General features: G+C 54.6%; 2 protein-coding genes across 9 annotated transcripts; one reads left to right on the forward strand and one right to left on the reverse strand.

Moving 5' to 3' along the window:
• Nucleotides 1-416: 416 nt before the first annotated feature.
• ZSWIM8 (zinc finger SWIM-type containing 8) lies at nt 417-14,435 on the forward strand. 4 transcript variants are annotated; one of them, XM_065922632.1, is made up of 26 exons: nt 417-925; nt 3,069-3,222; nt 3,470-3,564; nt 3,735-3,907; nt 4,084-4,191; nt 4,307-4,388; nt 4,510-4,630; nt 5,029-5,230; nt 5,380-5,555; nt 5,931-6,924; nt 7,666-7,797; nt 7,931-8,110; nt 8,213-8,396; nt 8,608-8,706; nt 9,236-9,360; nt 9,793-10,033; nt 10,132-10,290; nt 10,392-10,620; nt 10,800-11,089; nt 11,246-11,469; nt 11,967-12,452; nt 12,697-12,856; nt 12,982-13,158; nt 13,309-13,428; nt 13,752-13,862; nt 13,960-14,435. In XM_065922632.1, the coding sequence occupies exons 1-26, from the start codon at nt 718-720 to the stop codon at nt 14,418-14,420; spliced, it is 5,691 nt and encodes a 1,896-aa protein (XP_065778704.1). In that variant the 5' UTR covers nt 417-717; the 3' UTR covers nt 14,421-14,435. The 4 variants fall into 4 exon arrangements, with proteins under 4 accessions (XP_065778704.1, XP_065778703.1, XP_065778701.1 ...); XM_065922629.1 differs by having other exon boundaries at nt 418-925; nt 12,697-12,880; nt 13,684-13,862; nt 13,960-14,310; XM_065922630.1 differs by having other exon boundaries at nt 418-925; nt 13,684-13,862; nt 13,960-14,310.
• A 96-nt stretch (nt 14,436-14,531) lies between these two features.
• On the reverse strand, nt 14,532-23,159 carry NDST2 (N-deacetylase and N-sulfotransferase 2). Of its 5 annotated transcripts, XM_065922636.1 has the most exons (17): nt 22,802-23,157; nt 22,049-22,146; nt 20,608-20,647; nt 20,478-20,527; nt 19,201-20,332; nt 18,933-19,020; nt 18,465-18,619; nt 18,092-18,277; nt 17,702-17,830; nt 17,388-17,570; nt 17,205-17,301; nt 16,450-16,573; nt 16,147-16,321; nt 15,793-15,963; nt 15,583-15,692; nt 15,281-15,383; nt 14,533-15,186 (listed from the first exon to the last, which is right to left on the reverse strand). In XM_065922636.1, the coding sequence occupies exons 5-17, from the start codon at nt 20,203-20,205 to the stop codon at nt 15,061-15,063; spliced, it is 2,652 nt and encodes an 883-aa protein (XP_065778708.1). In that variant the 5' UTR covers nt 20,206-20,332; nt 20,478-20,527; nt 20,608-20,647; nt 22,049-22,146; nt 22,802-23,157; the 3' UTR covers nt 14,533-15,060. The 5 variants fall into 5 exon arrangements, with proteins under 5 accessions (XP_065778709.1, XP_065778708.1, XP_065778705.1 ...); XM_065922633.1 differs by having other exon boundaries at nt 19,201-20,527; XM_065922635.1 differs by having other exon boundaries at nt 20,608-22,146.
• Nucleotides 23,160-23,324: the final 165 nt, after the last annotated feature.

Here is a 23,324-nt window from a genome sequence, read left to right on the forward strand (position 1 = left end):
AAATGCCTTCTTTTCCTGGTGCTTCGCCAATTAGACCCCATAAAAAGTCTTCTGGAATGCAGGCTTCTGAACTACAATTCCCAGAAGGTGGTGCGGCCCTGGGCCTATCCAGAGTTAGGACAGTAACCCCACCCAATGGTTCCTGTGTTTGTCTCTTGACAGCCTACAATTCCCGACATGCGTGGCGGCTGTTTATTCCTTGGGAGTGTTACAGGAGCCGACTTATTGCTGGGATCTCTAATCATTTCGTATACTTTTGGGGGTTGGCTTTCTCTTAACGGTACTGGAGGTGAGCTCCAGAAAGAAAAAAAAAAAAAAGTAGCATTTAAACCGCTCCCTTCTGTCTGCGCGCACCGGGTCGGGTTCCTAGGCGCGCGAGGGCGGAAGTGGTGGTGGCCGGCGCGGCCGGAAGTTCAGATCAGCTGATGGGGGAGGCGGCGCCGCAGCTTCTAGGAGGCCCCGGCTGCCGAGCGCTTCGTCCGGGCCCTGAGTCTCCGAGTCTGGCCGCGATCCCGGTTTACACCTAGCAGTTGGGCAAGGCCCCGTCCCATATCTCTTCCAGGCCTGAGATCCTCGCCCGGCACGGCCGCCCTGAGCGCCCCGGCCACCCCCAGCCCCGGCTCGCCCCTCAGGCCCCGGGCCTCCCCACAGTCCCCGGCCGGCGGCCCAGGCCCCGGATCCGCGGGGGGAGACCCGGCTCCGGGGGGTGCGGGCCCCATGGAGCTGATGTTCGCCGAGTGGGAGGACGGAGAGCGCTTCTCTTTCGAGGATTCGGACCGCTTTGAGGAGGATTCGCTCTGTTCCTTCATCTCCGAGGCTGAGAGCCTCTGCCAGAACTGGCGGGGATGGCGCAAACAGTCAGCGGGGCCCAATTCCCCCACTGGCGGCGGTGGCGGAGGTGGCAGTGGCGGTACCAGAATGCGAGGTGAGAGAGTGGGCTGGCAGTGCCCCAGCCTTTCTCTGGAGCTGTCCCTGCTTAGAACTGTCCCAGACCGGGAGCTGTCCCAAGCTTAGAACGGACTTCAGGACTCGCTTTTCCGGTCTTCCTGCGGCTGCTTTCTCCACACCTGCGTGTGTGTGTGTTGGAGTGATGACTGGGGAATCCTGAGTTGGATAGGATTAAACAACAGAAAGTAGATCTTTTGTCGTTCATTGGCCTTAGAGAGATAGGGTAAAGGGGAATTCCCACTTTGACTTGGGAGTACTTATCCAGTTCAGCCTGAGGCAGGGCAGAAAATAGAAATGAATATGAGTAGGGCGCGGATTGTGGAGAAGTGACCATTTGAAGTGATCACTTGAGGTGTCACCCTATTGCAAAGTGCACTTGGAGCTGCTTTTTCAAGGTGATGATTTCTCATCCCAGCTGCACCAAGAAGGGATTCCATCCAGAGGAAAGTGGAGGTGAACTGGCTGGTGAGAGCAGATGTCACATAGGTTTAGATCAGAGGCTTGGTTCCTGGCCGTGTTGAATACCAGTCAGAAACCATGGCTGGGACCAGTGTATTAAAACCTTAGATTTCCATCACCTGGAGCCTGGGGAGGAGTGTAGATACTTGTCTCCGGAGTCTCATGAAACATTCTTGTTTTCACTTGAGTTTCTTCCATCCTTGGGTCTTTCAGTGAGCTAACTGATTAATGCTGTGAAGGATTTTGTTTTTATTAAAGAGGATGGAAGAGGAGAGTCATGATAACAGGAGTCCTGCAGGCTCAGGACTCAGTACATTCTTTCTTTGCCTTCCTCAAGGCTCAGTTTTGTCCTGGGCTTCACTAGAAGTGGACTTTTTTCACCAGTTGAGGGGTTTAATTTGTGATTCTACTCTGGACATTCTAAGGTCCTGTTTTTCAAACTGCCCTGCAGAGATTTCCAGCACTCCTTAGAGAAAGAGAGAAACTTACATGTGTCACTACTTAGAAGTGATAATATTTATCTTCACTTAGATACCATATGCCCTATACACACACACAGACACCCACGCACGCACGTGCACGCCTGGCAGTTTCACTGTGAGTCTTCTGTGGCTGCTCTGCTTCTTTCATATTTGCATGTGTGGGTAGTCTTGGGGCTTAGAGCTCCCTCATTTTGAGGGAAATAACTGAAGATGGTCAAGATTTTTAAAATATTATAAATCAACTATACTCTAGTTAAAAAAAAGTTTTCAACATGTTGGTATCTTCTTGAACAGGTTAAAATCTAGGAAAGCACATCATTTCCACCCCTCCCAACCCGACCCTTTTTCAGTCACTGACTGAAAGGACCAAAGGAAACTAACTTTTTTAGAAAAGTTCTTTCAGCTCCATCATTTTCTTTTTTTTTCCCCCATCATTTTCTAATACGTGTTTTAATCTATCAGTTTAGTGAAATATGCAGTTTTTTGTATCTTTTTGATTAAAACTGTGTCACACTTTGAATGGTAACTACATTCGACTCCAGGTGATTCCAGGAACAGCAGTCTGGTTACCTTAGGATAACCTAACCCCCTTCCCAATCCCCCACCCCAGGGCGTTTGTTGTGGAAAGCCAGGGTTCAAGTGTGCCAAAGAAAGGGCAGACTCTCTTGCTTCCGGAGGCTCCTCTCTTGAACTCTTCTGGGTTCTGGACTGCCTTTCCTCCTTAGGTGGAGGCATGGAGTCATTTAGAGAAAAAGGATAGTTAAAAAAAAAAAAGCAATTAGAGAAGAGAATGGCAGGTGAGCTATATTAACAGTGTAATATGAATCTAAACTGCTAGGTATACGGGAAACTAGGTACCAAGCCAAGTGAGACTCATTACTTTCTGGGACCTGTTTGGACCTTTCTGGAACACACCTGTTTGGCCAGGAGTTTCTGGGACATCCCAGGCATCTTCCAGCAAACTGTTACCAGGGGATTGTTTAGCTCCCTTTCCCCAGAAAGAGTCTTAAGGGTTAATGTATCCTGATAGAGGGGGTCCCTTGGTTTTTCATCCAGATGTCCTCCTTTCATAGAGAAAGTGGGAGACCCCAAGATGTGGCACTGGTATCGGTGCTGAATAATCTTGGCTCTTTTCATTTCCCTTCCTCTTTCTCCTCTCCTTGACCTTTGTTTCCATAGATGGACTGGTGATCCCACTGGTGGAGCTGTCAGCAAAGCAGGTGGCATTTCATATCCCCTTTGAAGTGGTGGAGAAGGTTTACCCCCCAGTGCCTGAGCAGCTACAACTCCGAATTGCTTTTTGGAGCTTCCCTGAGAATGAAGAAGATATTCGGTGAGGCTAAAGGACTGACGTGGAGGGGTGGGGCCCTGAAGTTCTGCACTGTGTGCCAGGCTTCCCAAGGAACAAAAGAGATGCTGTGCTTGGGGCTATGGTAAAAAGACCACAGGGGCAGGGAGTACCTGGGATTTTCCCCAAGAGGGTGTAACACTGGGGAGAGTGCCCAGGGCAGGGCAGTCTCTGACAGGGTCTGTAGAAGGGTATTTGATACACATGGCCATGTCCTCTTCTTCACTCCCAGACTCTATTCCTGCCTGGCCAACGGCAGTGCGGATGAGTTCCAGCGAGGGGATCAGCTGTTCCGCATGAGGGCTGTGAAGGACCCTCTGCAGATAGGTACGGGTCCTGTCCTGCATTGTGGTACTTCTGGCTCCTTCCTTTCCCTGTGTTAAGAATTCAGGAACTACTGCAAGAAGCTGGAGCGGGTTGTCTAAATAACCACAGGTTCAAACGCGGAGGCCTGTGTCTTGGTGGCTCTCCCTGACCATACCCATATTTCTTCTCAGGGTTCCACCTGAGTGCTACAGTGGTGCCACCTCAGATGGTGCCCCCCAAAGGAGCCTACAACGTGGCTGTGATGTTTGACCGCTGCCGGGTCACTTCCTGCAGCTGCACCTGTGGTGCTGGGGCCAAATGGTGCACCCATGTCGTGGCCCTCTGCCTCTTCCGCATCCACAACGTGAGGCCCTCCCCATTTACCCTGGCCCTATCCTCCGCTCCATCTCCTCCTTCTCTGCTGCATCCCTGGCCACAGTGTGAACCCCTTCGCCTCCCGGACTCTGCCTCTCTGTCCCCAGCTCCGGTGTCGGCAAGTCTTTCCTCAGATTGTTTCAGTTCTCTCGGTGCTCCCTTCAGGCTTCTGCAGTCTGCCTGCGGGCCCCCGTGTCAGAGTCTCTGTCTCGGCTGCAGAGGGACCAGCTGCAGAAATTTGCTCAGTACCTCATCAGTGAGCTCCCACAGCAGGTGAGGGAGGTTGGCACACCCTTCTCCAACCAGCTCTAGGGCTGCACATCAGCCTTCCTGTGAGGCCCTGGCTTCCTCGGGTCACTTCTGCCTTTGTGTCCCTTTCTCCGGACAGATCCTCCCCACAGCCCAACGTCTCCTAGATGAACTCCTCTCCTCCCAGTCAACAGCCATCAATACAGTGTGTGGAGCCCCGGGTGAGTGTGGTGAGGAAGAAGGGTAGCAGGAAGAAAGCAAGCTGGGGGTGCAGAGCGCCACTTACTAAAAAGGCAGATCCAAGCCCCTGCCTCCAGGTGACTGACTCCTTGTTACCCCCAGACCCCACAGCAGGGCCCTCCGCCTCCGACCAGAGTACGTGGTATTTGGATGAATCGACGCTCACCGACAACATCAAGAAGACACTGCACAAGTTCTGCGGCCCCTCCCCTGTGGTGTTCAGGTAAACCGGATCTCTTTGTGCCATGTCTGTGGTGGGAAGGGCGCTTCCTTCAGGCTGTGGACAGATCCTTGGTTTTGTCTGTGCCCGCCTCCCCACCTCTCTTCCCTGTGTCGGTTCCCTGCCTGGTACAGAGGAGACGTCACTAGTGAAATCAGCGGGTGATGAGAATTTTATGTAGTCGCAGAGTGGTCTGTCCTCAGGTAGAGCATGCATTATTTTTCTTCCTTTTAGCAACTGGGAAACTGAGGCAGAGAGCGATTAAGAATTTTTGTCAGGGTCATACTTTTCCCCTGTACTTTATGTTTTGACCCCTTTTGTGTCAAAGTTCTGTTGCTCTTTCACCTGCTTTATTCAGCCCCATCTTAGGGTCATCATTTTCTACTCTGCGACTTTCACAGTGATGTGAACTCCATGTATTTGTCTTCCACGGAGCCTCCGGCCGCCGCCGAATGGGCATGTCTGCTGCGCCCTCTGAGGGGCCGCGAGCCAGAGGGTGTCTGGAACTTGCTTAGCATCGTGCGGGAGATGTTCAAGCGAAGGGACAGTAATGCTGCCCCCTTGTTGGAAATCCTCACTGACCAGTGCCTCACCTATGAGCAGGTAATTCTCCCAGAGCCAGGCAACCCCATGCTGGTTCATGCTCTCCCTTTCTCAACCGCAACCCCTTCTTGCTAACAGGGACACTGGAGCAGGCTACTCTGTCTTTCTCCAACTTAGTAGGTTCATCTCAGAGCCTTCTTTGTTTCCAGATAACAGGCTGGTGGTACAGCGTACGCACCTCAGCCTCTCACAGCAGTGCCAGTGGGCACACAGGCCGGAGCAATGGGCAGTCCGAGGTGGCGGCCCATGCCTGTGCCAGCATGTGTGACGAGATGGTCACCTTATGGAGATTAGCCGTGCTGGACCCCGCGCTCAGCCCCCAGCGGTGAGTCTCCCCCAGGGCTCACCACGGTCCGGAGGCGGCCCAGCCCTGGATGACCCAGCCTTCATCTCCTCATGCACACACACATACTGCTCTTCTAGTCCTGGGGAGATGGGAGGTGCTGAGCATTAGGTTTCCAGTGACTTATGAGTCCTTTTCCTGAGAGGCTTTCTTACTTCCCTTCCATAAGTAGCCTACTTTCCCAAATCCCTGAGTGTTCAAGTGATGTGTGTGGGGCTAGCTCAAGAAGCGCTTCCCAAGGTCCTTCCCTGTAACCCGCTTTGGGGTACATCATCTCCCCCTCTGCACCCCTCCCTCCTTGGTACAGAGTGTAGCCCCCCCACCTCCCAGCAACCTGCCCCCTCTTTGTTCCCACAGCCGCCGGGAACTGTGTGTGCAGCTGCGCCAGTGGCAGCTGAAGGTGATTGAGAACGTGAAGCGGGGACAACACAAGAAGACCCTGGAGCGGCTCTTCCCTGGCTTCCGGCCGGCGGTGGAGGCCTGCTACTTCAACTGGGAAGAGGCCTACCCACTGCCCGGTGTCACCTACAGCGCCACTGACCGGAAGCTGGCCCTGTGTTGGGCCCGAGCCCTGCCCCCTCGGCCAGGCGCCTCACGCACTGGGGGCCTGGAAGAATCCCGGGAGCGGCCCCGGCCTCTTCCTGCTGAGCCAGCTGTGCGGCCCAAGGAGCCGGGGGCCAAACGCAAGGGATTGGGTGAGGGGGTTCCCGCATCACAGCGGGGTCCCCGCCGCCTCTCGGCTGAGGGGGGAGATAAGGCCCTGCATAAGATGGGTCCAGGTGGGGGCAAAGCCAAAACACTGGGTGGGGCTGGCTGTGGGGGCAAGGGCTCAGTGGGCAGTGGGAGCAAGCGGCGGCTGAGCAGTGAGGACAGCTCCCTGGAGCCAGATCTGGCTGAGATGAGCCTGGACGACAGCAGCCTGGCCCTGGGTGCAGAGGCCAGCACCTTCGGTGGATTCCCTGAGAGCCCGCCACCTTGCCCTCACCCTGGTGGCTCGCGAGGCCCTTCAACCTTCCTTCCTGAACCTCCAGATACTTACGAAGAAGATGGTGGCGTGTACTTCTCAGAAGGGCCTGAGCCTCCCACAGCCTCTGCTGGCCCCCCTGGCCTGTTGCCCAGGGAGCTCTGTACCCGGGACGACCTCCCTTCCACAGACGAGAGTGGCAATGGACTCCCTAAAACCAAAGAGGCAGCCCCTGTGGTTGGCGAGGAGGATGACGACTACCAGGCATACTATCTGAATGCCCAGGATGGGGCTGGGGGCGAGGAAGAGAAGGCTGAGGGTGGGGCTGGGGAGGAGCACGACCTGTTTGCTGGACTGAAGCCGCTGGAGCAGGAGAGCCGCATGGAGGTGAGGGGACTTGGACAGGACTCTGAGGGTGCCCCGTGGCCATAGCCGGGAGAGGGACCATCACCCTCTGGGAGTTACAGGACTGTTGTGTGATGGTTAGAATCCTGTAGCAGGCTCCTCACTGGCCTTGCTGCCTGCAGTCCTTTTTCTTCTCTCTATGCTGATTTTCCTGGAATGTTTAGAATGTGTCACTCTGCTGCTTTAACTCTTCAGTGGTTTTCCATTGCCCTTAGGGTGAAAATGAAGGTCCTTGACATGGCCTGCAAGGCTTCACTTGTTCTGATCTTTGCCTGCCTCTCCAACTTCATCTAGCTACTATCGTACTAAGTTGAGCCGTTCCTATAGCTTTCCATGCTCTCCTATATCCGTACTTGTGCATGGATTGGTCTGTCTGTCTGGAGTGTTTTTCCCTCATCTGGTTAGACCCTGTTCCTTCTTCATGCCTCAGAGATCTTAGAGATTATGTCCTCTGGAAGGTCTTCTCTGAAACTGCCCCAGGTCCAAGTGAAGTATCCTCCCCCTCTGCTCCCCTCTGGACCTTTCCCAATAGTAGCTGGCTGCACACCTATTTGTGTTTGTCTGTCTATGTCTCTAACTGGCTGTGAGTTTCTGGTAGGACTGGCACAGGGCCCAGTGGATAGTCGGTGCTCATGGGAGATTTGCTGCCTGAGTGAGTGTGGTGTCCTGCCCCTCGGGAGCATTAGAGCTTCAGCACACCTATTGCCCATGTCCTTTTTCCAGATACTGTTTGCATGTGCTGAGGCCTTGCATGCACATGGCTACAGCAGTGAGGCCTCCCGCCTCACTGTGGAACTTGCCCAGGACCTGCTAGCCAACCCACCTGACCTCAAGGTAGAGCCGCCCCCTGCCAAGGTGAGAGAGATCCCTCCCCTTTCCCTCCGCAGTCACCCCAACCCTCTCCCACACCCCCAGGCGAGAGTCTCCTTCTCCCTCCACCAAGGTGAGTCAGACTCATCGGCCTGCCTCCTTGTGCTTCCCTCATTAGGGCAAGAAGAATAAGGTATCTACAAGCCGTCAGACCTGGGTGGCTACAAACACACTGACCAAGGCAGCTTTCCTGTTGACAGTGCTGAGTGAGCGTCCAGAGCACCACAACCTGGCCTTCCGAGTGGGCATGTTTGCCTTGGAGCTCCAGCGGCCCCCAGCTTCTACCAAGGCCTTGGAGGTCAGAGGTTCTGTCTGGACCTTGTACTGCCATCTCCATAGAGCCTTGCACCTTGTTATCCACTGAGGTATTAGTGGTCTGAGCTCCTCCCTGTGCCCTCAGGTGAAGCTGGCGTATCAGGAGTCTGAGGTGGCCACTCTGCTCAAGAAAATCCCTCTGGGTCCAAATGAGATGAGTACTGTGCGCTGCCGGGCAGAGGAACTTCGTGAGGGGACACTCTGTGATTATCGGCCAGTTTTGCCTCTCATGTTGGCCAGTTTCATCTTTGATGTTCTCTGTACTCCAGGTATGATGCCTGACTCTACAGAAAGTGGGGAACTGGGGCAGGGTAGCTTTCTCTAAGGAGAAACCAAGGGCCCCAAAGGCTTTGAGTTCCCTTTAAGACACAACGGGCAGCTTCTTGGAAGGATCTAGAATGATGAACATCTTGGGTTTCTTCCCTTTTATTCTATCCCATGTTACTTCTGTCTACATAACTTACCCTAACTTTTATCCAGTGGTTTCTCCCACGGGTTCCCGACCCCCAAGTCGCAACTGGAACAACGAGATGCCCGGGGATGAGGAGCTGGGATTTGAAGCAGCAGTTGCTGCCTTGGGTGAGTCTGTCAGTGTCTTGAACCCATATGCGAGCTAAGCCTGGCCCAGGCCTTGAAGGGCGTTGAGACATGGGCCCTCTGTGGTAAGGGGAAAGCTAGCATAAGATGTAGGGCCTACAAGACTGTCAAGAATTTAGGGCAAAAACATATGCTATAAACATTGGGTGTTACAAGGACAGCAAAATTGAACTCTAGGGTAAGGCTCTAGGAAGGGGATAGAGTATGGGATATGGGTTAAAGGGTCCCTTAGTTCCAGGTAGGTGGACAAAACACTGTGAATAAAGACACGGGGGCAGTCAAGTCTTCATGAGAGTGAGGAGCCTAGCTTCCCTGAAGTGATGGATATATCAGAACAGTGGAGGGGCCAAACTGTGAAAGCCTCAGAAAGCAGGCCAGAGTTTAGGCAATGGGCACCTTCCATAGGGAATATGGGTTGAACCAGAACTCCTTACTTCACACACTGGTGGCTGGGAGCCCTGTCTTAAAGAGTTATGGCCACTCACAACCCCCTGGGCGCCTCTTCTCACAGGTATGAAGACAACAGTGAGTGAGGCAGAGCATCCCTTGCTATGTGAAGGCACACGTCGGGAGAAGGGTGACCTGGCCCTGGCACTAATGATCACTTACAAAGATGACCAGGCCAAACTCAAAAAGGTAAGGGACTGAGGTACTAGGTTTTTAACAGGCAAAGAGAGCAACGTTTACTACCTTTTTCAGGGGTCTCCAGTATGATGAGAAAAGGGGCTATTCTTTAAGGAGATAACTGGGGAATCTTGAACACCTCGTCAGGAACATGAGAGACCATTGGTTCTTATAGGAATGCTTGGGCTTGAGGTGGAAGAAGAGAAGAGGGTATAAAGTTGTTCATTCATTCATTCATTTCAATATTTATTGAATATGAATATACTCAGTCCTGTGGTCAGTTTTACAGGGCATACCAAGACATGTAAGCCAGCCCCTCTCTTCTAGAAGGTTCTTCTGTGGAGGAAAGCCTTCCTGAGGAGGGAATTTTAAGCTGCTACAAGGAGAAAGAAAAGTAATAGAAGACAGGAGATAAAGGTCCTCCTGTCATCACTTCTTTTTCAGATCTTAGACAAACTCTTGGACCGAGAGAGCCAGACGCATAAACCACAGACACTGAGTTCGTTCTATTCATCCAGCCGCCCGGCCACAGCCAGCCAGAGGTCTCCTTCAAAGCATGGGGGCCCATCTGCCCCAGGGGCCCTGCAGCCTCTGACCTCAGGCTCTGCAGGGCCTGCTCAGCCAGGGAGTGTGGCAGGGGCTGGGCCAGGCCCCACTGAGGGCTTCACAGAGAAGAATGTGCCTGGTGAGGTGGGGGCACTGGGCAGGGGGGATGAATGGTCTGGAGCCATGTTGGGTCCCCCTTTCCCAGGCTCATCCCGGTGTCCTATTTTCCCGATGTAGAGAGTTCCCCACATTCTCCCTGTGAGGGTCTTCCACCTGAAGCAGCTCTGACGCCAAGGCCAGAGGGGAAGGTTCCCAGCCGCCTGGCACTTGGCAGCCGTGGAGGCTACAACGGACGGGGCTGGGGCTCACCAGGGCGGCCTAAGAAGAAGCACACAGGTATGACAACCCGTGGGATGACGTGGAGGGAAGGATATTCCTGAAGGTTGGAGTCTAACTTCTGGAGCAGATATCTGAGACTGACTTGTCTGGTGGGTTAGGCATGGCCAGCATTGACAGCAGTGCCCCTGAAACAACATCGGATAGCTCCCCAACTTTGAGCAGGAGGCCGCTGCGAGGGGGCTGGGCCCCTACCTCCTGGGGTCGAGGACAGGACAGTGACAGCATTAGCAGCTCTTCCTCAGACTCCCTTGGCTCCTCGTCCTCCAGTGGAAGTCGCCGGGCCAGTGCTAGTGGAGGGGCCCGGGCGAAGACTGTTGAAGTTGGCAGGTCAGTGGGAAGAAATAAATACCCTTCTCTTCTGCCCTGGCCCACCCCGGGAGCCACATCCCTAGGGCAATGCAACCAGTCCCCGTCAGTGTCCTCACTTACCCTGGTTTTCTCCAGTCCCCCTGGACACCCATTTCAGAGAAACCCCAATCCCCGTCCCTACCCCATTGCCCCTTCAGGTACAAGGGCCGCCGTCCCGAGAGTCATGCCCCCCATGTACCCAATCAGCCGTCAGAGGCAGCTGCACACTTCTACTTCGAGCTGGCGAAGACAGTGCTGATCAAGGCAGGGGGCAACAGCAGCACTTCCATTTTCACACACCCATCTTCCTCAGGGGGCCACCAGGGTCCTCACCGTAACCTGCACCTTTGCGCCTTTGAGATTGGGCTTTATGCCCTTGGCCTGCACAACTTTGTTTCTCCCAACTGGCTCTCACGTACTTACTCTTCCCACGTTTCCTGGATTACAGGTAAACCCAGTATCTTTTGATTTGGGTATGGGAAGGGAATTAATGCATGGTGATAAGAGCCTTATCCTTGTGGTTACTGACCTGATAGGAGAGATGCCATTCCCATTCCCACTGCCTGTGTTAACCACATTCTGCCCTGCTCTTCTTTTCCTGAAGGCCAGGCAATGGAGATCGGCAGTGCAGCCCTGACTATCCTGGTGGAATGCTGGGATGGGCACCTGACGCCCCCTGAGGTTGCGTCCCTGGCTGACAGGGCGTCACGGGCACGAGACTCCAACATGGTGAGGGCAGCGGCGGAACTCGCCCTAAGCTGCCTGCCTCATGCCCATGCGTTGAACCCCAATGAGATCCAGCGGGCCCTGGTGCAGTGCAAGGAGCAGGTATTTCTATATGCGATTGGGGACCTGCTTTGGGACATCTGGGCAGGAAGGTTGGGCATGGAAAAAAACTGATGGCCCAGGTCTTGATTTCACAATCCTGGCATTCATGAACTATCCGATTGGTCCTCTCATGGTCACAGCTGACATAGTAACGTGCTTTAATATCCATTACATCCTTTACAACCCTAAGGATAGGACTATTCCTATACTAGAGAGATTATCTCCACTGGGGGTGGAGTCCTTGGGGAAGGCCTGAGGGAGATGATGGGAGTTGGCTGGGGGTAGCTAAATCAGGTTGGAACTGGGACTGCAACTTGGGTCTTGACTTCTACTGGTCAACAGAGATTTGTTCATTGTCTGTGTGAAGCATTCACTGCCCTGACCTTGGCTGCCTCCCCAGAACCAGCCAACTCTGTTGAAGACATCAGAATTTGTCATCTAAAACTGTCCCTGAGTAAAGCCCTTCATCCTTAACCCTCTTTGTCCCTCCCTTTCAGGATAACCTGATGTTGGAGAAGGCCTGCATGGCAGTGGAAGAGGCGGCTAAGGGTGGGGGCGTATACCCCGAAGTGTTGTTTGAGGTTGCTCACCAGTGGTTCTGGCTATATGAGCAAACAGCAGGTGGCTCATCCACAGCCCGTGAAGGGGCTACAAGCTGTAGTGCCAGTGGGATCAGGGCAGCTGGGGAGGCTGGGCGGGGGCTGCCTGAGGGCAGGGGGGGCCCAGGGACTGAGCCGGTTACAGTGGCGGCGGCAGCAGTGACAGCAGCCACGGTGGTGCCAGTCATCTCGGTGGGGTCCAGCTTATATCCAGGTCCAGGACTGGGGCATGGTCATTCCCCTGGCCTGCACCCTTACACTGCTCTACAGCCCCACCTGCCCTGCAGCCCTCAATACCTCACCCACCCAGCTCACCCCGCCCACCCCATGCCTCACATGCCCCGGCCTGCCGTCTTCCCTGTGGCCAGCTCTGCATACCCGCAGGTGAGACCAGTGTTCTGCTGGGAGGCTGGGCATGTGGGGGAGCCCACCGGGGGTTCACGGGGGTTGGAGGAGGGCACTCTGGGAAGATGATAGGGCTGTCCCAGAGTCCTGGTGAGGGGGTGGGAGTCCGGGGACCAGCCCCACTACACTAAGAAATGCAGGGATGCCCAGGTCTGGGATGAACAGGAAGGAGCTCCATCCTAACGCAATCTGGTCGTCTCCCTTTCCTTCTCCCCACCTCTAGGGTGTGCATCCTGCATTCCTAGGGGCTCAGTACCCTTACTCGGTGACTCCCCCCTCACTTGCTGCCACTGCTGTGTCTTTCCCCGTCCCCTCCATGGCACCCATCACAGTACATCCCTACCACACAGAGCCAGGGCTCCCACTGCCCACCAGTGTGGCCTGTGAGTTGTGGGGACAGGGAACAGGTGAATGGAGGGGTGGCACGCTGGGCAGGGGCGGTGGGGAGGGAACCCTCTGTCCCTCTTGGGGCTCTGAGTTCCTCACGTGGCTTTTATCCTGCCCCCAGTGAGCAGTGTCCATCCAGCTTCCACGTTTCCAGCCATCCAGGGTGCCTCACTGCCTGCCCTGACCACACAGCCCAGCCCTCTGGTGAGCGGGGGTTTTCCACCACCCGAGGAGGAGACCCACAGCCAGCCTGTCAACCCACACAGCCTACACCACCTGCACGCTGCCTACCGCGTTGGTGAGAGGAGGTCCCTTTCTGCACTCCCACCAGCTCTTTAGTGGCCCTTCCCCACCGTACCTCTTAGTTTGTTTACTGGGGGGTTGGGTGATAGGGTGAGGTAAGGGGTAGGGAATGGACCCTCACCACGGTCTCACCCTTTTCTCCCAGGAATGCTGGCACTGGAGATGCTGGGTCGCCGGGCACACAACGATCACCCCAACAACTTCTCTCGCTCCCCTCCCTACACTGATGATGTCAAATGGTTGCTGGGGCTGGCGGCAAAGCTGGGTAACACCTCCCCTCCCGAGGACCATTGTCCGCCCTCACCTGCTTCCCCAACCTTCCTATCCCAGACCTCCTTCCTAGCTCTTGCTCAGAGTTGAGGCCTTGGTCGGGTATGTGTGCGTGCGCGGGGGGCGGGGGGTGACCTCAGCTCCTGGGGTGGAGGGAGGCTCTCTGCCAGGCCAGAGCTGAGAGAGTAAAGCTGGGTCCCTAGGGCAGAGGTGGCCACCCCCGTCTCATGCCCCTCCCCCTGCCCCCCAGGAGTGAACTACGTGCACCAGTTCTGTGTGGGGGCAGCCAAGGGGGTGCTGAGCCCGTTTGTGCTGCAGGAGATCGTCATGGAGACGCTGCAGCGGCTGAGCCCTGCTCACGCCCACAACCACCTGCGTGCCCCGGCCTTCCACCAGCTGGTGCAGCGCTGCCAGCAGGCGTACATGCAGGTGACCACCTGGGCAGTACGGAGTGGGGTGAAACCCCTGGGCAGGCAGGGGAGGGGCCTGCCTGTGCTCAGTGGCTCATCCTCCTCACCCCGTCCAGTACATCCACCACCGCCTGATTCACCTGACCCCCGCCGACTACGACGACTTTGTGAATGCCATCCGCAGTGCTCGCAGCGCCTTCTGCCTGACACCCATGGGTATGATGCAGTTCAACGACATCCTGCAGAATCTCAAGCGCAGCAAACAGACCAAGGAGCTGTGGCAGCGGGTCTCACTCGAGATGACCACCTTCTCCCCCTGAGTTTGGCCCCCCTAGAGCCCTATACAGGGACACAGGCCTGTGGCTATGGGGGCCCCTCACCAAGGAGGAATGAGTCTTGGCTGGACAGATCATCCCCACTCAGTTCCCCAGTAGCCCAGACTGGCAGCTGCTCTTGGGCTGTAGCTTGGGGCCAAGATGCCTCAGACCCTAGAAGCCTAGGGTTAGGGGAGACAGCCCTGTCTGGGAGCGGGCATTGGGTGGCCTCTGGTATTTATTTGGCATTTATAAATATATAAACTTTTTTTACTCTCGTCTGCCTGGGCCTTTCCCTTCTTTCCCTCCATGTGTGATGAACCTTGAACTAGGGCAGAGGAAAAGTTGGATACTTCCTTTATTCTAGGTTTCTCCCACTCCAGCGAGGCAGACAAAACAGAAAAATAAGGACGTTTATTAAAGTCATTTCTAGCCCATAGCTAGGGCTCATACTCAGCTCTATGAGCCATTGTCCGACCTCATCCCCATTCAATGTGAATGACATTAGGGAGGCCGGGCCACAGGTAGATCCCACTGATCCCATGGTAAGGGGTCCCTCCCATAGCCAGTATAGATAGATACACTGCTGGGGATGAAGAGGGAAAGCACTGGATTAATACATTCCTCTACCCCCTGCCTGGACCCTCTCATTCCCTCCACCTTTCAAGACCATGGGCCAAAGGTGCCTAGTACCATCTTGCAGGGTATCAAGGGAATCCCCTTTATTACACCCCAAAACTATGGGAAAGGGATGCCCTACCCTTCTCAGCCATCCCAGGCCTAAAGGCCACTGAGGTAGAAGGGGGAGGGACCAGGCCACTCTAATCCCCTTGTGGGCCGCCCTGCTCTGGGCTTGCCCCTTAGGGAAGCAGGGGGCTTTTGCTGGTACAAGAGGCTGATACATCAGCCCGAACTGGAATGCTGCAGTTCTCCTCGAAGCCATGAGGGCACCGGCTGTCCAAGCCGGCTCAGCAGCTTTGACAGCTCCAAATTGTGGTTCCGGAAAAAATCCGTAAGGAAAAGGCGGGACTAACAGGAGAAAAAATGAAGTCAGAATGGTAAGGAGTGGACAGGATCAGATCTCAGACATGAAGAGGAAAACCCTGTCCCTGGTTTTCCTTACCTCAGTGTCCATATCTGGGTACTTCCGGCCTTTGCTCTTGCCTAGACAACGAGTCTTGCCACCTTCAAGTCCCTGGCACCAGAATCCCTTATCTTCATCAAACCTGCTCAAGAGGAAAAGGCCATGAAGTAACAGAAAAGAAATCTAGGCCCCATAAATGAGCACTACTATCTCTCCCAGCCCACAGGGACACATGCCTCTCCTTGCAAGACAGGTAAATTCATTTCTCTTCCAAACAGACATGGTCAACCGGCTTCCCCATTTCCCCCAGAGTCATCCTCCCCTGGGTCATGCTCTCCCACCTGAGGGTCCGTGTGTAGTTCAGAAAGGGTGTGATACCCAGGAACTTCTGGATGCTCTCCATTGAGGCAGCTGGGTTGGTACGCAGCTCTTGCCCATCCACAATCAGCAACTAAACGGACAGGGATGTGATTCCTTGTATGTTCCTTAGAAGCCACTGGGCTGACAGGAAAAGGAAGGGGACCCCCATGAGGGCTACAGGGGAACTGTACCTGTCCAGAGGGGTAGTAAGTCAGCCAGCGTTGTAGATGAGTGGAATAGTAGCCGGGGACAAGACAACGGTTTTGTAGGGAACGAAGTGCTGGAGGGGCCTGGGAGGAGGCTGAAATCACCTGGTAGAAGGTATAGTTCAGAGCAACTGGGTCTCCATGTGCTCGCTGATGCTGAAGGACAAGGAATAAGAAGGGAAAGAATTGGTGACCTGACAATTATTCTGCCTTTCCTCTTGGTTTGGTGAACAGACCCCTCCCCAAGGTGCTAGCTTACTTTCCCTACCCTCATTCCTTTCTGCCTCTCCAGCAGTCACCACCTCTCATGTTCTAATGTGTCCCTAGCTTCAGACTCACCTGGTACCAGGAGTACGCCCTGTCAGCAGGGTTGGTGAGCACAGTGATGATCTTGGCTCGTGGCAGGAGGGCAGCTCCCCGCCGTGGTACAACCTCTGAGTCAAAGTATGTGGCACTTTTTTCAAATAGGAAATCAGTGCTGGCATTGGAAGGGACAGGGAAGAAATCCATGTACCTAGGAAGTAGTAGAGAAGACAGGGAGACAATTTGCAGAGAGAAGGGGCCAGATGCCTGGGCTGGTGGAAGCAGGAATTGGGGGGTTTAAGAGGAAAGGAATGTTCTGAGAAGCATCCCAGGTCTTACCAGTCAATGCCCTTGTGGTAATTAGGGCCGTTGAAGAACTGAATCTCCTCAAAGGTGCTGGGGCTAGGGAAACTACTAGTCACAGCTGGGTGCAGGCTCAGGAAGAAGTGAATAGCTGTGGTCCCTAAATGGGAGAGAAAGTCCAGGCCATGGTGGGAGAGAATCCAGCTCGACAACATCAGCTTGAAAGAGGTCAGAAAACAATCACTCTGGGTAGTAAAACACCCTTTGGCCAAACTAGAGCGAGAAAAGAAAAGCCAGAGAGAGGTCCAAGGAAGGGTTAAAATGGTTCTCAGCCTTGACTGTGTATCAGAATCACTTGTGGATCTTTAAAAAAACAAAAATGACCAAAAAAAAAGACATAATTCTGATATACAAGCAGGTTAAGAATCACTCAAAGGGACTTCCCTGGTGGTCCAGTGGTTAAGAATCTGCCTGACAATGCAGGGGACACTGGTTTGATTCTTGGTTGGGGAAGATCCCATATGTTGTGGAGCAACTAAACCTGCTAGCCACGCATTCTAGAGACTGCTCCACAACAAGCCACAATGAGAAGACCACACATCACACCAGACAGCAGCCCCCTGCTCACCTGCTGCAACTAGAGAAAGCCCGCACAGCAACGAAGACCCAACACAGCCAAAAAAGAGTCACTCAAGGGACTGGATTAATGAGGGGTGGGTATGAGAAGGGAATTCCTTGGCCAGAGAATTCTCTGGATTTAAGGCAACAGAAATTGGCTAAGGATGATTCACCTGTCTTCTGGGGTCCCACAATGAGGAACTTGGGGAGCCGATCACAGGTTTTCTCCTTGGACCAGATATCTTTGTGCCTCTTGTCGTCACAGGGATTCTAAAGGTGAGGCCAATAATCAGATAATCTTTTCCTCAAAAGCCACCCCCATCATGTCTCTAGGTCAGCCTGAGCTCCACCTCTACCTGCCAAAGGGGGCTTCGCTCTTGAGGGAAGAGGTCAAAGTACTTTCGGGCGAGAGGGACAGGAGGAAGGGTCTGTAGGCGCAGCCTCGTCCAGCACTGGAGAAAGCGCACCAGGCTCTCAAAGGTGTACAGGCCCAGCCGATCATTTCCATAATTAGACAGATGGGTCATAAAGATGCTGATCTGAAAGGAGGTGCCTGCATGTCAGATTTGGAGAGCCTACCCCACTTCAAAAGTGGGCTTGGTGAGCAAAAGTCTCACCCTGCAAACACACTGGCTGTCCCATCTTCTAGCCCTTCCTCTCAGCACCTTACCGGATTAAGCAGCACTGTCAGAAAGAGTTCTCCACCTCGGATGCTCCGGTCGAGTTCACGAGAGCCTCCAGGATACTCATTATAGAAGATTGTGTGAGTGAAGAGGCCACATGTCTGCCGCGGCAGCACCTGAAGGGAAAAAACAACAACAGGGAGAGATAAGATTGGAAGGTAGAATGAGAACTAGATGAAGGACAGAAGACTTGAGGCATTTTAGGATTCCTTGAGTTTACAGAGGACAGCTTGAAGTTACAGCAATAAAGCGCTTGCTCTATGCATCATGACTTTTCACCCCTCTACCCCCTGTTATTACGGACAAGCGTGGACAATGCAAGCTGGAGGCTGGGCGATTACGGGAGTTGATTCAGGCTTGTGCTGGGAGTCCCTCACCATAATGCCATTGTGAATGAAGCCACGGCGGTAGCGGGCAGGGCGGAGATGGGGATACTCCTCAGTGCTGGTCACCTGGATGCCCCACACAGATTTCCAGGCTTCATAGAGCTGTGTGTGGATGGGGTACACGCCGGAGTGGTGGGGGGCCACAGCATACCCCAGATCCGTGGGAATCCCATGCTCCTGGGAATGGGGCATAGACTCTCACCAGGACCTGGTGAGGTTTGGGGAGTAGAGGGTAAAGGGGGTGGGGGTGCCTCCATAGAAAGAAAACAGGAAAGGACAGGGGAAGGGTGCTCCGCTAGGGAAAGGTCGAAAAGGAAGCATTATCTTTGGGGAAAAGTATGGGGAAGAAATCCAAGGGTCTCACCAGAGCAAACTGTTTGTTGAGCCTCATCTGGTCAGCCAGCACGGAGCGATTGTGGAACAGATGTGGCTGCATGTGGCTCCACATGTGGGGGAACCACCAAAACTCTTGGCGGTGCTTCAGCAGCATGTCGTCCCCAGCATCCTCCTCCTCTGTCCCTATGACCACACACTGACCACTGACCAGAGCCAGTTAGGCCCTGGTACTCCTTTGTTCTGTACCAACATGGGCCACTTTCCATCCTTGGGACAACATGACTGACCTCTGCCCACATAGGACTATTTTCCCCATTGCCAACCTGCCCTCCAGCCACCCATGCTAACCGAAAGTCCCACCCACTGCTAGCTCCTCACAGCATTCTGACCCCAAACCGTGCCCCCTTTCTCCAACCTGTCTGCCCAGGAGGATGGACAGTGAAGGGACAGATCAAACTAAGACTGATATGCTGAAGGAACAGGCGAACGAGCTCACCAGTATGATAGAACTTGCCCGAGAAGCCCAAGTTGAAGGTGAAGTTGGGGACTAAGGTCCTGAGTTTGTTCTGGGTGGTCAACAGGGCCTGGGAAGAGTAGCAGGAACATGAGAAATCAGGAAAGAGCAATCTAACGAGAAAATTGAGAAGTCGCATTCTTCTTGCCTGGAAAGGGCAAGCTCAGAATCAAGGAAGGGAGTCTGAAAGGACAGAGCCTGAAACAGCTTCTAAGGAAAGAAATCTGAGTCAGGAAAAAGAAAGACTGACCTCAACATCAGCCACCTTCATGCGGGTACCTTCCTTGCCCACAAAGATGTCATCGATGTCTACCAAGATGTAACGGTCAAGGTCCAAGCAGAGGCGCTTGCCAGTGAGGTATGCGACGGCATCAACGAAAACTAGTTTGTGGAGCCAGAAGGAGAGGCCATGACCAAAGAGTACCCTCTGGATGCCGTCGTGAAGCCCCAGGTCCTGCACCACAGTGGGAAGCCGGGCCCGGCGAGGCACTGGTCCTGGCACAGGGGGCTCAGCCAGCCGAAGGCTGGCGAGAAGCACTGGTTCATAGGTACTATGGTTGGATTGGAAGATGGTCCAGTCATCACCGGGTAGTGGCCCAGGCTCCAGGCGGCTGGGACGTGTGAGATGCAGGAGTGGAGCTGTAGGATTCACTTGGTAGTCCCGAAGCCCCAAGTTTGAATGTAGAAAAAGCGGAAAGCCCTTGAGCTGGGCACTCAGTAGGCTATGCTCATGGGCTCGGAAAAAGCCAATGATGCCCACACCATACTCCACACAGTACCGGTCTAGTAGTTCCCGACTCCAGGCATCAAGGTTGACATACTTGAGCAGGTTCTCATAAATGACCAAGACATACCGGCCACGGGTATGATCAGTCAGTGTGGGCATGTCCCCTCGGCCAGGTGCCAGCTCAGTGCTATAACGAAAACGGCTAGACTCCAAGATGGCCACAATCTCCTGTCCTAGCTGCGAGTATGCACTCTCCACAAACACGAGGACCACGGGTTCAGTCCGCGCTGTCTCTGGAGGCCTGGGGGGCCGGGGTGGGACTGGAGGCCGTACAGGGCCAGGACCACCTGCCGCGCCACTGCTGCAGTCTCCCAAGGGGAGGGGCATTGGTTCCTTGGCCTTGGGGCTGGTGGATACGTAGTAAGCCAAGAAGCCCATGGAGCCCAGACTGAAAGCAATCAGCAGCAGTATGAGGCGGTGCAGTTCCAGCTGCCGAGCTGGGCGTACCACCTTCCACAGCTTGAGCATGGCGGGGAGGTGAGGCAGGGATGGGGACCACCTCAGGGGATGGGAGGTAGGAGTTCTATAGGCTGAGGCTCTCTGGGAGGGTAGAAGGATATGAAGAGGGGACAGGGATTCCCGCAGGGTCAGCTCCCTGCAAAGGTGGAAACAAGTCCTCTTAGTACAGGGTAGAGGAGGTAGAAAGGGCAACAGGGGGCAACTGGACAGAGTTCATTGGTCTCAGGTCACCATGGCCCACTGGCCCATGCCTTCAGGATGCAAATCTAGTTAGGCTCCACCTTTGGTCTTGGTTGAGCTCCTCACATCAGATGTCAGAGTTCCTCACAACCTATAAGAAAAATTGGTGCATTACTTCTCTCCTTGAAACTGTAATTAATCCATCCCCCCCATTCACCCCATCTCTCTTACCTCCTGCTCACAGGATGGTTTGTTCTCCAAGAACAAGCTCCTGTAGAAGAACAACACAATCTGAGTCTCATACCTTAGCTTCACAGACTGTTCCCTTTCTTAGAATGTTGTCTAAATTCTCTTCCCTGAACTAAGTTCAGAACTGAAGCAGTATATCCAAGATCTGGAAGAGAACAAATCTCCCATCTGTAAGAGGCTATTTGGCCTCTTACTTTCAGAAGACTGAAAATGAACCTGCTCTGAAAGGAGTTCCCAGCCTGTGACTGAGCAACTGGTCTGCCAGTAGGGGCTCTGGTCTTCCTGTGAAGAAGGGAAGGAAAGCCCCAGAAGTCCCATGTTCCAACGAAATATCAGATAAGAGGAAACTCGTGTGTCTGTTAATCTCCCTCATCTATCAAACCCAACATCTCAGGCTAACAGCACTAACGAACTTGCAGTCAGGTGGACACTATGGTAGGCGAATTCAAGAGGAAAGACAAATGGTGCTAGCTAATCATTCTATTACCTTCCAAGCCCAGAACCTGAGGATTCTCTTCCCCACTCCTTGTGAAAAATTACCCATCCCTGCTCTTTACCTTATCTGTGCCAATGTCAGAAGGGGTGATAAAAATATAGCCCCAGAGCAGGCCACATCACTGGCACCTAAGAAAAGCTAGAGAGGTGAGACCAGAATCTGTCTCCTTATCCACTCTACTTCTCCTTCCTAACTTAGCCTGGATAGTACTACATCCTCATCCCTACACAGATCAGAAGGGTCCTGAGCCAGCCTAGAGAGACATGAGGCATTGAGTCCTAGTACAGAAATAGAGCAAGCTTGAATAGGGATGGGTGGCAGAGAGCAACAGGAGCTTAAGTAGTATCCAATCAATAACAGAGAAAGGAGAAACTACCATCAGAGAATAGTTTTAAAGAGATCTACATTTCAGACTTTCTTCCTTAAGTAGACCAACTAGAAGCTTTACTGTCACTCTCCCCATCTTAATCATTTCTAGTAAGGCCAGTGGCAGGCAATCTCTACCACTCACCCCCCACACATACACATCTTGGGGTGATTAAGCAGAGATGGGGGTCCTTCAGAATTGAGAAAGACAGTTTAAGAACAGTTCAGCTTTGGCTTGAGTAAAACTAACTGGCATGAAAAGACAGCTGGGAAAGGCTCAAAATGGTGATGGGAAGGGGTGAATCCTAAGACCTAGAGGAAACTTTTTGGAGTAAACACAGTAGTGAGAAGAAATCACTGTAGAATGGAGGAAGTAGATACTGGGGGTGATCACTCATAATGTCAAGGATAATAGTTAACATTTACTTGGGGCTTACTCTTTGTCAGACATCCTTCTAAGAGCTTTCTCTATATTTAATGCTCACACCAGTCCTAAGAGTTAAGTAATATCCCCGTTTTACATATGAGTAATTTGAGGTCCAGAGAAGCTTAGTAACTTGCCCAGGATCACACAGCTCAGCCAGTGGAGGAACTGGGATTCAAAGTCAGATCTGTCAAGCTCCAGCCCTGCTCTTAATCTCTGCATTTTAGCTTCGGACCTAGAAGCAGCAGCAATATTCAGAGAAGGGGTGATGAGAAAGTCCTGGGGGAGGGGGAGGGCGCGGGGTGGGATGATAAATACTGAAGCTGGACCACGGCCGGGGAGGGGTTGCTGAATGTGTGCGCAACAGCGGGAGGAGAGCAATTGAGGTGGGGGCTGAGGAAGGCAGGGGTGTGGGCCCCGCGCTGGGAGACCAGCAGTGCAGATGCCGCGGGAGGAGGGGTCCTAAGCAGCGACAGGGGCGTGCGGCGCTGGCACACAGGGGTCACACGGAAGGCCCTGCTGGGGGGACGTGGGTTCACAGGTGTGTATATAGACAGTAGGGCGTGAAGCATTAAAGCGGAAAGGAGAAGGGGCTAGGGGCGCGCGGAGGAGAGTCTGCGGTGACATAGGGGCGGGCGTCGGGCTGGAAGAGCCCCGAGGGGAGGAGGAGCCCGGGGCAGAGGGGACCAGCGAAGAGCAATGAGGCCACGACCAGGGCGGCCTGCGGAAGGGACAGGGGGAGGGGAGCGCGGGCCGCCCCGAGGGGCCGCCGGGGACGCCCCTGCGGGCGGTTTCGGTGGCCACACTGAGGGAAGTCTGTGAGGGGAGAGCTGCGGGGACCGTGGGTGGGGGCCACACTCTGAGCGGGGGTCTCCTCAAGGGCGGCTCACCCGGCGGACTGGGCGGCGTCCCCGCTGTCCCCGGGCTCCGCCACGTCCCGGGGCTGCCCGGCTTCCCTGCTCTCGGGGCCTTGGGCCGCGTTGCGGCGGCTCCGCCATCTCCGAGCGAACGTTCTGCCGCAGCCGGGCCCAACCACCGCTCCCACCGGGGGGAGGCGGCGCGCTGCCGCTCGCGGCCCCGCTCGGGTCCCCGCCGCCTCCGGGCCTGCCAGCCGCGCGGCCGAGGCGCCGGGCCGCTGAACGGAGCTCCCCAGCGCTCGGCTGAGCCGCGACCTCAGAGACAGCCGGCTCCGCGCGCCCCCGGCAGAGGCGCTCCCCTCCTTCCCGCGAGGTGGCACAACCTGGCGAGCGTCGGCGGCGCGGCTCCCGAGGCCGGGGCGGGCCGAGGGTGCGGGATCTTCCACTCGGCCCGGCGGAGGGGGAGCCGGGCCGGCACACTGAGGGGCGGCGGGGGAGGGGGCTGGGCGGCCCTAGGCGGGGGCGGGGCCCGGGGCGGGGCGAGGCTCCGAGCTCT

This window comes from Muntiacus reevesi, chromosome 2 (genome assembly GCF_963930625.1).
Source record: "Muntiacus reevesi chromosome 2, mMunRee1.1, whole genome shotgun sequence".
NCBI lineage: Eukaryota > Metazoa > Chordata > Mammalia > Artiodactyla > Cervidae > Muntiacus > Muntiacus reevesi.

Excerpts from the sequence above, each read along its gene's own strand:
- ZSWIM8 (XM_065922632.1), top strand. The coding sequence starts at position 718 with ATGGAGCTGATGTTCGCCGAGTGGGAGGACGGAGAGCGCTTCTCTTTC. Across the intron at positions 11,090-11,245 it reads CCACGTTTCCTGGATTACAG|GCCAGGCAATGGAGATCGGC; the intron begins GTAAACCCAGTA and ends CTTTTCCTGAAG. Across the intron at positions 12,453-12,696 it reads CCAGCTCTGCATACCCGCAG|GGTGTGCATCCTGCATTCCT; the intron begins GTGAGACCAGTG and ends CCCCACCTCTAG.
- NDST2 (XM_065922634.1), bottom strand. The coding sequence starts at position 20,205 with ATGCTCAAGCTGTGGAAGGTGGTACGCCCAGCTCGGCAGCTGGAACTG. Across the intron at positions 18,620-18,932 it reads GGGCAAGTTCTATCATACTG|GGACAGAGGAGGAGGATGCT; the intron begins GTGAGCTCGTTC and ends GTGTGGTCATAG. Across the intron at positions 17,302-17,387 it reads AGCGAAGCCCCCTTTGGCAG|AATCCCTGTGACGACAAGAG; the intron begins GTAGAGGTGGAG and ends CCTCACCTTTAG.